We start from the raw sequence: 12,451 nt of genomic DNA, 5'->3' as shown, positions 1-12,451 counted from the left end.
GTTTATTTATAACAGTAGCTGATAGCCACTCAAAGTCTAAAGGTCCTTTAAATTGATTGTGCCCAAAAGTAAACTAAAGTAAAATAGTACTTTAGAAAGCTGAACACAAAGGTTTTCACACCTTTAGGACAAAATTAAGGAAGCCAAAGTAATGAAATTATTTAAGCAGCATTACTGAGTGTGTTTTGGGCTTTACAAATGATCTTTCTTTCTTACAAGCAACGGAATCTGATCAATCTGCCTCAAATTAGATTAAAACATGAGTTCAAAAGTGTCCAAATTCGATTCTAAATTAGATTTAAGCACTTTAATATCGTGCATTTCCATCCTCAGCCTTTCAAAACAGCCTCTAGTGTGTTTCATACACTCTGTAATAAGAAGGTAGTTTGTGAGACATACTGTTTGTGTGAGTTACAAACAGTATTATAAAACACTATTTTTACAAGCCACATCATAAGGTACAAATGATGTTACCCTCTAAAGTGGCTTTAAAAAAGCACAAAGGAACAGGAACCAAGTCGTTTTGTGGTTGCTCCACAACATTAAAATTTAACTATACATGGATAAAAAAAATGCATGACGCATCATCCTTAAATAAAACGTGCTAGTGTTTGGCACATTGCAGTGCTTTAGCAGAATAAAACATTTCATTCTGTGCAGTAAAAACAGAGGGATAGAAGTGATTCTGGTTCACTACAAAACCTTGTTGTTGATTGTGTTTTATTTTATCAAGCGTAAGGATTAAACTTAAAACTTCCCTGAGAACCGTAGCATTTGTGCTGATACAGTGTTACAAAATGCAATACGAATTACAAATAATGAATTATCTGAGTTTATTATTATTATTTATAAATTGAAAATCTGAGTTTCATGAATGATTAATACATTTTCTCATAACACAGTGCAGAGTGCAGAGTTGTCTACTTCAACACAGTTAATGAGAGTAATTTGTCGAACAGCACTTTGCTGAGTTAATGTGTGTGTGTGTGTGTGTGTGTGTGTGTGTATGTGTATGTGTTAGAGCAGATAAATCAGACAAATTCTCAAAGTAATGGTAGTCGAGGACCAGGGCTGGGAGCCATGTTTGTGGTGCTGTTAATCTTTTTTCTTGTCTTCAGAGTGTTTCAGCGCTGCTCTCTTCCTGTGAGTGACCGCAGGACGAGCGCCATCATCTGCTGTTTCATCATCCACTCGCTCAGCAGTACAGATTCCCATGACAATGAATCCAATCACAAACAGTGGCAAGGAAATAAGAAAACACGTACCAAAGGGAGCTGAGGCGAAACTCATCTGAGCGAGAAATAAATGTTAGGAATCACATAGGAAAAAAAATTGCCTTAAATATTTCTCCAATATTTGTTCAAGATGAGAGAGGCTTCTTTACTTCACATTCACCTTCCCTACTGAATCAGTGCTCACCTTTACAGCAGACGTCGCACGATAATAAAGTCTTTTTATCTGCCGCAGGAATCCATTCCCTCCGAGTAACTGAAACATAAACATAAAGTTAAGGTTAAACATGAAGCCCAGAAAAGATTGAACAAAATAGTGGATGTAATCTGACCTCAGATCTTCCAGTCAGGATGCTATTGAGGAACTGGAAAAGATCTTCAATGGTCTCGATCGTAGATCCAGGAAGATAATATCCATCGATGGACATGTTCATGACAATGAGAAAAGGCATTGGCAACTCGCTGAGGAAAGGAAAAGAATAATGGAATGTTATAGTTACAATATTCAAGAAAATGGAAAGAATTCTATTTTGAAAGGAAGATAAAAGGTGAGCAGGTCAAAATAAAGTCTCATGTCCTTGCAATATGCTTCAGGTGAGGAGAGACTGAGTCACCAGCCTGCTCATTGTTCTCCAAGTGTGAATCCCATCACATCCTAAGCTGGTGGTCAGAGGGACTATGAGAAGTTCAAGGCCATCAACCGCTAAAGGTCATTGCAGAAGCCATTAGCCCAGACTTTGTTCTAAAAGGTCTCATTCTGTAAGGCCACCATCACATTCATGCAAGATAGAGAGCTACTATGTCACATCTGCTCTGAGAAAGACTGGCTTGTAAAAGTTGAGCTCAAGCTTCAAATAAAGTTCCTTAGCCTCAGGAGCAACTACCTTGAGACCAGGCATTGTCCTGCTGTCTGCATACAGCAAACATGTGGAGCTCACTGCTTGGAACAGGCTGCTGAAAGAGAGCTTGCCAAGTACAGAGGTCTGCTCAGCGACTGCCAGTGGGCCGGCTGGAGGGCGAGGTGCTTGCCAATAGAGGTTTGATGCCAGGGCTTTGCCACTCAATCTTTGTCCAGAGCTCTTATCGAGGGAGAAGCTAAACGACATCCATTGGAATGGTAGATAGATAACCAGCTGGGGTCCGATCAGTTTCAGCTGGGTTGCTTGGAGGAGGGTGTATGATCATGTTGAAAGAGCTGAAACACCTGCGAATTCCAGGAACGTCATGGATGATATGTCTAGAAGCATCAGATGTTGACATGTTTTTTACCATGACATCATTTCCTTATAAATATTTTTTCAGGTAGTCCACTAACTCTGTAGTATTCCTTCTTATTGAAACAATCATTGGATTAAAATTTGAAGTAAGTGGGATCGATCATTGAAGAAACTGGGAGATCATGGATAATCCATCCCATCCTTTTAATCAAATCATACTACAAAGATTCGTTCGGCTCCACTGAGAACGTTTTAGGAAGTTTTTCAATGTTGTGTATATTTTTACTAAAAGTTTTGGTAAGGTTTTATTTTTCAGATCTGTATTTGCTTTCTCTATTTTAGTGTATCTGTAGCATAACAATTTCCCTCTTAGGATCAATAAAATATTGCTACCTAGCTAGCTATCTTAAGACTTCAAGCAATTCATATATACTAAAACCTTTTGTTTAGCAATGAGTTTTTGGGGAGGTAACAAATATACAGAATGCTACATACAAAACACATCAGAAATATAATTTCTACACTACTATCTAAATTCAGGCTCATATAAAGAGCAGGATTCAGTAAATATCACAAGAACAATCATATCTATCCACAGAGTAACTCGTCCTGCTCACTCCATTATGACACCGTTGATGTAGTCGTTTCCTTCCACGTAACCAAATTGAAAGCTCCTGTAAAGCATACAAATGCACGTCATTTTATACCCAAATCTTCCATTATCTCAGGCATGAATTATTTCTCAGGAAACTCACATGCTGTACTGGTCTCTGTATTCCCTGGCCACCTTTTCCACAAGGTTCTTATACCTAAAGAGAAAAATAAACAAAGAATTCGAGCAGTATTTCCACACAAAGCATGTCATGTTTAATAGCAGAGGAATGTGATCTGAGGTCGGAGTTTTACCGAATACTCTCTGCAGACGGCTTTTTCTCATCCACCACAGCAACAGCTACGAGTTTAGCTGAGAAAAACATTGGGACACAACAATGCAAGGGTTTATATTCACTGCTTTATTAATATGTCAAACATTTAATGAAGTATTTCCGTTAGCCGAAGTGAAGTATAATTCCTGTGAGATTTGTACAAATTTTGCTTATTTTTCTTTATACTTCATACATCCAATCAGCTATAATTAACCAATCATGTTCACAGCACAGCTGATTTGCATTCAGTGATGCCCGCAAAACTCTATAAAAGGAAAAGAGTTGACAACAATGAAATGACAACTAAAGCGTGATGTTAAATAACTCCTCCTTTTATAAGGTGCCATATTTTCTGCAATAAATTGTGAATAGTGTTAACACAGTGTTAATATGTTGTTAGTTGTGTTAGCGTGTAATCATACTTCGCTCGCCCATCTGGTACAAAGAGAAGCTGTCAATCAGGAAGTAACGAGGAAAACGCTCTCGGTCCACCCAGGAGGAAAGATTGCCATCACGCAACTCTGGATGAAAAAACAATTTCAGTGAATATGATATACATTTCTAAACATGTTAAAGAAAAAAGAATATTGATCATGAATTAAAGCACAATGTTTCTTAAGGTTCTGTTTCTGAATTGAAAACACCCCAATACAAAAAGCCCCACCCATTTCCCTGGCAAAAGAAGACATTTGCATACAGAAACTTAATTGGCTCTTATATTTTATGATGTAATAACAAACACAAAAAGAAATAACTTTAGACTTTAAAGTGTGTGTTGAAATTAATTTCCTTTTGTGAAATTGAACATCACATGCACTCTGCACAGCAACAACGTGCACAACAACAACAACATTAACAACGATCTTTGCAGTGCTAGCTAGTTACGGCTATCTAGCTAATATTTGCTACCAACATTTATTACCAACAAATAGACATGAAAGCTTTTATAAAAACTTACTGGAAATTGCTGAAAATATTTGTGAAAGTGTTATAATTGAGTATAATTCTGACTTTTATCAGTCAGGTAACAAATTTAAGTTTAATAGCGTTTTACAGTAATATTTAAAAAATGTGCAGGGATTTGAAAAGAAAAGCAAAATAAAAACTTACTTTTTTAATCAGAGAACGTATTTTTTATTGTCTTTTAGTAAAAATAATGAAAGCTCATGACTCAATAAATTTTAATTTAATAAAACTTAATGAATTTTGTAAATCAACTGTACAATATATTTTCCTAAGTGAAAAGTCAAACCTTTATTATACAGTTATTCAGTAACTCTGCAGGTTTTTTAAAAATGCTTATTATTAATTGAAGCTGATATCATGGCTGTAAATTCATCACAGCTCCATCTTTATAATACAGTGGCCACATGTCATTTATGGAGAGAACTCGGAGCAGGTAATTGTGTACAATCTGTATCTTATCAAGCTTTGTTTATTACCAGCACTGCTGAAATTTCCACGGATTAAAGTGGTGTGTTGAGTAAACAGTGTCTGGTTACTGAAACCACATGCAAGCAGGATTCTTCATCGAAGTCAGTTGACTAAGAGGGCGGATAGTGGATCAGGAAATACGCAACTTTCATACGGTTGAGGAGAAGAGCAACATTTTGTACGTTTATTCTGATGTCTGTGGGACAATAAACAGTTCAGATCTTCCTCATAAGGAAGTGTGTGGAAATATATTCTTTTTAAAAAAAGAAATGATTCACTTCCGTAATAGAATATTTGCAGAATATTAAAGGTAAGTAAACAGAACTTAATTAGTATAAAATTAGTATTAAAATTTATTTATTAAGTTAGTTAGTTAGTTTTAAACACTTTCACATATGGCGCATTATCTATTTTTTTTGTTTCACAATTTTTATTTTCATGTTCATTTTGTTTTATCATGGTTTTTTTCACATTCATTTGTTAAAATGTTGTTCACAACATGAACATGATTTTTTCACAATGCATTTATTTTTGCTCTAATTACTTTCAAATTTATCTCATACATTTTTAAATTCGCAAACGAATTTATTGGCACACAGTTTCACAAATATATCACGTGATTTTTTCATTTACTTGCCGTACTGTAAATGAGGTGATCATGGGTTCGTATCGCTCGTACAAGCTCATTTGAGGTCAGAATTTAGTTTTGTAAATCACGTCTTACATCAAGTCAGGTGATCAGATGTGACAGACTGTGAGAAGAATAAAGGGATTTTATTTATGGGATATAACATGCATCAGATTGTAGATGAAAAAGCCTGCCTTGTGCCTTGGTATGAAGGAGAACTTCTTGTTTTTTGGATTAATATTAAAGCATTTTAAACCTAAAAAAAAGAATGATGTTTAAATAAGTCAAACTGGTTCTTCAGGGCATCCTTCTTCTCCTTCCTGACTGTTTAAGTATTTGCTCTGCTAACATTCCTCAGTAAACGTGAAGCGGCTGATAAATAATGTTACGTCTCTGTAGGAAAAGCACATTAAGGCAGGACTCTGACGACAGAGATGGACGTCTTGACCATCCACGTAGTGACCGACTCCTCTGAGATGGCCGTGTTCCGGGTCCAGGTGCAATGTTCCGATCACCTCCTGCTGAACCTCTGGCTCCACAAGGCATTCTATGATAACGGTGATGTGCAGCAGACCAGCGTATTAATGCATGAGGACAGCACCGGTGTAGAGTTTGTCCTCAGGGTGCTCCATCGCTGCTCGCGTCTCCCTAACGACTACTACCTCAGCCCCTTCCTGGTGAGCCTCTGCTTGGATGCGCTGGCTTTTCACTACCAGCTTCCTCCACAGCCGAACTGGGACGGCACCATCCGAGAGGCACTAAGAGGAAATTGCTTACATCTGACACGAGAAAAGTCCTTAAAAGTCTAAAGGAGTTCTCACCATCGTAGATGTGGTACGATCCATCTTTAAACACCGCGACAGAGGGAATGTCTTGCAGCACAATCGTCTGAAATTGAAAACATTTTAAAACTCGACTCAGACACAGAGTTTTATTTGGGGTGGAAATGCAATGTTTTGGGTTTTTTCACCTGAGGTAAAACGTCCACGGTGGCAGAGAAAAAATAGTTGTAGATGATAAATTCAGATGCCACTTTATAAAACTTGCCCTGAAAAAGACAAAGAACAACAACAAAAACAATTTCACCTTTTATTTTTACACTTTTCCAAAACTTTCTTTTATTTTATTCACTACACAACCAATTGTTTTATTGTGTTGGTGTTTTATTGTGTCGTGATGATCTATTTCCTTATCTGTATCCACTTTTAATTAGACAACGAATGACAACGTGCTCGATGCATCGATCATTCTCGATGCTCAGCATTTTACGGCATTCTGTAGTGTTTCTGCACACACTGAATATTACTAATAGTATATGACACATTTTTAACATTTTGTAGAATTTATTAACAATAATTCAAATTGTATGAAGTTATAATAGAGTACCAGCTTCATGATAGAATCCTGTGCTATAAATGGACATATAGAAATCTACAGATTTATTAGAAATCTATTTTATAAGTTTGAGTAAATGGTACTACCTCGGTTGAATCTGCCTGGCTGTTGTAAAATGTTGGACATACGAGAAAAAAATCGAGCATTTGCCATAACTGCGTGTCCTGTTAGTGTTTAGTTTCTGTTATACCACAGCAATTTCCCATAGCTTCCAACTGTTCATTTACTGTAGCGAACACAAACACAGCAGCAAAAAGCGATTTTTCTCTTTTGTGTTCTTTTTATACATAAATAAATATATAAATAAACCAGGGTTTACTATCAAGGTGCTAAACAAAATGACTCAGCAGTCCATTACACACTTAATGAGGGATGAGGGACTCATTCTACAATCATTACTTACATCCACTAACAACAATTACGCATTTTCTACTATGTAATCGCTTTGAACCAAATAATCAGGGCCGGTTTATGAGCCGGATGGAGATAATGGACATTTGAATTTTATATGTCTTAATTATTGCTTGCTAAAGTCATTTAGATAGTCTAGATTATATCAGGCATAATGTTTTTGTTTAGCATGCACAAAATGTGTGCAGACGGTTTACCTTAAGCGGTGACCTCCCACCGACGTAAAGGAAGAAAAGCTGATGGCGGCTCAGGACGTGCTGGAAGAGCTGGGCGCTGCTCAAAGCTCGCACAAACGGACTGGATTGAGCAGAAGCAGAGAAATGGCATGCACTAGTGTGTGTTACATTACACACATACAGCAAAGACGTCTGACTTTAACCTGAAAAGATATCTAATCTGTACAAAGGAGCGTTAAAGACGTTATAGTAGAAATAAAACCCTCTGTGTCACGCTGTCACAGGATAATAATCAACCAATATTTTCTTACTGCATGTCCACACATTGGAGTTTTATTTGTGTTGCACTGTAGCGATATGTCTAATCTTACTTCCTGTCCTTTCTCACATTATAGCAGTTATAAACAGACTTTCCCTGGCCAGCATTTCTTTTTTTTCTCTCTTGAATAAAAACAGAAATAAATAAACCTCATGTTCGATTACAAACTGACTCTTACAAATTGCTTACACTGGAGATTCCTTACAGAAAACTTCCGTTGTGTGAGCTGCTGTTCAACAGGGAGTCCTGAAAAGTCAGGAACTCTTCTGAATAAATAGTAAAACTACTAGTAGTATTAAATACTGCACTTTTTTAATATTTATTATTTAAAACATCAGACTCTAATGTTCATAAATACAGTATATAAATTTACCCAGATACTCTGTTGGTGAATTCAAGGATGGCGTCTTTTGTCTTCTGGCCGTTGTAGTGAAAATACTTATCGCCTTTTATGCTGTGAAGAGAAAAAATAAATAAAAGAAAAAATCTATAATACAGTTGTGAAGAGATTAGAGCATGCAGTATTTTCCTGGTACAGCAATAGCGTACTCTGATTTGTGAATGATTTCTGCAATAACTATGTAATATGAATATTGCAGGAGATTCGGTATGCAAATGAGCATGGGAGCGATCTGTAAACGCATTTGAACAATATTAAAAACAAAAAAGAAAGAAATAAACAAACAAACCAAAAAAAAATAAAACGCGAGTTGAGAGCTTTTGTGCATTGGGATGAACTCGGTAGCTAATAGTTTCGCTCCAGATAACAAGCAGATGATCTGCTTTTATTTATTAATTGCAAGAGCAACATGCTGAATGTTTTCTGCATATCACAGCCCCATATAGTGGAGGATTTGTCTACATTTCTCTGCTTTAAATCCCTTTCCAAATGGAAATACAGTATGTTAATTTTTACTCTCTCTCTATCAAATGGGGACGTAGCGAATTAGTCTCCAAGGTTCTTCTTCACTGAGGTTCACCGAGGTTCCACTGCTGGGCCCCTGAGCAAGGCTCTTATAACTCAATTGCTCATTTGTATAAAATGAGATAAAAATGTAGGTCGCTCTGGATAAACATGTCTGCCATATGCCATAAATGTAAAATAGCTGCGCTTCTGGTTCTGATAATACATCACACCATCTCTACATCATCTCAAAAATGCAGTAATTATATGGAAATAACTCAAATGAATCTCTCTGACATATCTAAAAGGATATCTGATCAGCTTTTAGGCATCAATCATATCCCAGGTTATAATAAAGATTTTTAAGGCACTTACAAGATGACAGAAGGATATCCATGAATGTTAAACTCTGTGACTGCATCTAAAAAAGAAAGAAAGGAAAAGAAATAGAGCTATAATGACAGTGGAAATGGACAGTAAAAAAAACGACTGGTTTTCTGGCTGTGAGTGTGATCTAAAATGAGACAGGACTCTTAATTTTACTGAGAACTTACACTTAATTTTAGTGGTTAAATATCACATTTGAGCTGATTTTTAGATGAACAAGCACTTGGAGTATCACAGAGAGCAGAAATTGGTTTAATATCAACAAGATACAAACATTTGTGTTAAAAAAAAATGAAGCGTTCTTGTGATAGATATTTCTATGAATATCTTGCCCTTAGTATTCTAGAGAAAAACAGAAACACTGATGAAACACTACGAATTGTTAAAGTCCTGACTGCCTACTTTCATATGAGCTTCATATTAACGCCACTGTGGGGTGAAGCTCAATGATCAACAAGAACACTACCAAACTGGGGCAAACTTTTTTAGCAAGTGTAAGGAAGATGGTCATGGTTTATTCTTTAGAAAAATGTTCTAGTTAACGCTTTCCTTTAAGTTTCTCTAACTTTCTCTATCTTAATTTACAACGTAACATTTAAAACCCTACAAATAAATAAATCTGTTATTTGTTCTGTATTAATCGATATGTTTGTTAACTAATAAATGCAAACTGATATTTATTTTATTCAAAACATACATTAAATTCTAATAGCACCAGATTCACATATCATTCATTTCAGGGCCAGAAAAAAATCTAAATATAAGCTTGAAACAGTTTTACTGCAGATAATAATTTCCTTTTCTCAAATAACATTCTTCTTATTATTATATTATTATTATTATTTTGTTTGTCTTGAAAACATTACACACAACAGACTGCAGCTTTAACAACTTCCATGACAGGATTTCAGCGTAAAGGCAAAGTTGGTGTAAAATGCTGACTGTCCATCTGGCGCTTAATCAGAAGAAGCTTAGAGTGGAGCGCGAGCGCTGTCTAAAGGGTTAGACTTTTTCATTTAGACTAATCTAATTATAAAGCACTCTATAGACTGTTGTGGGACAACGTGATTGGTTGGTTGGTTGGTTGGCTGGTTGGTTTATCCTGTGATACGTCTGATGTTGAGAAATTAGATGATTTATTAGATGTTTTTCTGGTCCGTGTGGCTCACCGGTGTAGACAGTGCTGTCCATTTTTCCCACATTGACGTAAGAGCCTTGACTCTTCAGCTCGGCTGCGACTTCGTACCATATCAGATCCAATGTTTTACAGTATTCGCACCACGGAGCGTAAAACTAGAGTGCAGATCAGATCAGATCAGTTCGGATCGGATCAAATCATGTACATGCTGCATGTTACAACATCAAAATATAAAGAGACAGAATTCAAAATGCACTCACTTCCACCAGCCAGGGCTCATTCTTACGCATCTCGTTAAATCTGGCCATTTAGAAAACAGCAGCATGCATAAAGCATAGTATAACAACGCTTTATAAACATTTATAAACATCACAAACTACACAAATAGAGAAAAATGACTTGGATACAGATTTCTATTCAAAATAAAAGTTTTGTTAGAAAAAACAGACTCAGATCTTGTATCTCTTAGGCCATTTTTCAAATTTCAGTTTCATGAATTAACTATTTATTTACAACAACAAAAATAGTCACAATACATCACATCATATTAGCATTTGCACTGATATTTTTAATATTAACTAATGAATGATATTTATTCCATGCATAAATACATATTAATTGAATTTCCTTGAAGTTCCCCTTTCTATCTATCTATCTATCTATCTATCTATTATTATTATTATTATTATTATTATTATTATTATTATTATTATTATTATCAATTTATTGCATTTATATAGCATTTTATTTAAATGTAATAATAATAATAATAATAATAAGAAGAAGAAGAAGAAGAAGAACAACAACAACAACAACAACAACAACAAGAGGAAGAATTAACTGTTCATTGGATAAAAAAAATTTGATTATTCAGATTTTACTTATTTAAAATTATTATTTATTTATGAAATAGTAAATGTTGTATTTGCTTTGTTGACATCACTGATGCTGCATTAATGTCCACTCGTGCCAATAATAATAAGAATTGAAGAAAGACAAAGAATGATCTCTGTATAAATTATCAGATTTCAGCGCACCTGTCATCCAACTCTTCAACATACGCTTCTGCAAGAGTTATGCTCATCACCAGCACTGCAAGATCAGTAAATCAAAATAAAGCAGCTTTCATTCCTCAGTAAACAGAAAAGCAGTGATGGATTGTGACAAGCTGTGATAAACGGCTCTACATGGCCACACAGTAGTCTAATACTGATTTATAGCTTACCTGAAAAGATAAAGTGTCTTGCGGCTGCCATGATGATGAAATGGAGAGTGTAGAGAAGAAGGACGGAGTGAAGATGTGGTGTGATTATTAGGCAGCACACTAGTGACTCAGTGACCAGATTAGACCAGGGGATTAGAGGCTGACTGGGAGGATGTGGCCTTGCAGCAACCCTGTGTGTGTGTGTGTGTGTGTGTGTGTGTGTGTGTGTGTGTGTGTGTGTGTGTGTTTATCATAAATAGGTTTTTAAAACATATGTAACACACGTCGAGATTTGGAATGGTAAATTATATATCTGTCTCTGAGAGAGAGAGAGAGAGAGAGAGAGAGAGAGAGAGAGAGAGAGAGAGAGAGAGAGAGAGAGAACTTTGCCTCTTCACATATTTGAGTTCAGATACATTGTTTTTCACCAATAGATGGCGCTAAAAACAACATTTCACTCTTTTTCATTTCATTTATGAAGCCAAAATGGCGTCCTAGTGCACTACAAAGTGTGTAGTCGCCGTTATTTAAAAAACAACCTGTAGTGCAGTTCTAAAGGGTGCACAGAGATATATGAGATTTGGCCTTCATGTAGTAAATGCAGTTCATCAAATCCCACCTAACTGTTACTGAAACAGAAGGCGTTTTACTCTATAAACGTCTAAACATTTTTATCTATGTCAATTTGTGAAAGTTAATAACACGTCCGCTATAAATATTTCCACCTTTATTTCCACTATTGCTAAACACGTCGATTTGTAGAATAAAACCTAAAATAACCTAAAGAAAGTTTTAAACATATTTCATATGCTAGTTTTTGTGAGCTGTGAAACGTTCAAGTAAAAAAAAAATATGTAGAAATATTATTGGTCAGACACATAGGCAGGAAGCGTTTGATTGGCGGAAAACGTCTTAGTAGTTTAACGTATCATTTTCTATTGATTGAAGAACATGTCAATCAAAACTAGATCTTAAATCGGATTGGTTGCGTTGACTGTCAATCTCTATTTTTGCGAGAACCCGAGTTCGTGTCGAGGATGAGAGGCGGGTGGAATATCAAATGCAAGTTTACTTGTTATA

The 12,451-nt window shown here is 35.8% G+C and overlaps 1 protein-coding gene across 1 annotated transcript; it reads right to left on the bottom strand.

The window, feature by feature from the left end:
- Positions 1-918: 918 nt before the first annotated feature.
- Positions 919-11,473, bottom strand: tmx3a (thioredoxin related transmembrane protein 3a). Its single transcript, XM_060859794.1, has 16 exons — positions 11,393-11,473; positions 11,205-11,259; positions 10,428-10,467; positions 10,199-10,322; positions 9,018-9,063; positions 8,112-8,192; positions 7,441-7,540; positions 6,408-6,485; positions 6,259-6,325; positions 3,798-3,896; positions 3,356-3,413; positions 3,205-3,258; positions 3,067-3,123; positions 1,565-1,694; positions 1,420-1,488; positions 919-1,290 (listed from the first exon to the last, which is right to left on the bottom strand). The coding sequence occupies exons 1-16, from the start codon at positions 11,421-11,423 to the stop codon at positions 1,096-1,098; spliced, it is 1,284 nt and encodes a 427-aa protein (XP_060715777.1). The 5' UTR covers positions 11,424-11,473; the 3' UTR covers positions 919-1,095.
- Between the last annotated feature and the right edge of the window lie 978 nt (positions 11,474-12,451).

The sequence above is a fragment of the Tachysurus vachellii genome, chromosome 1, assembly GCF_030014155.1.
Source record: "Tachysurus vachellii isolate PV-2020 chromosome 1, HZAU_Pvac_v1, whole genome shotgun sequence".
NCBI classification, from domain to species: Eukaryota; Metazoa; Chordata; class Actinopteri; order Siluriformes; family Bagridae; genus Tachysurus; species Tachysurus vachellii.
The sequence above is the reverse complement of the archived record's forward strand: the minus strand, read 5'-3'. Positions and strand labels throughout refer to the sequence as shown.

Coding starts and splice junctions, on each gene's coding strand:
- tmx3a (XM_060859794.1), bottom strand. CDS start 11,423: ATGGCAGCCGCAAGACACTTTATCTTTTCAG. Junction 6,486..7,440: donor GTGGGAGGTCACCGCTTAAG/GTAAACCGTCTG, acceptor TGTCTTTTTCAG/GGCAAGTTTTATAAAGTGGC. Junction 3,124..3,204: donor TACAGAGACCAGTACAGCAT/GTGAGTTTCCTG, acceptor TATGCTTTACAG/GAGCTTTCAATTTGGTTACG.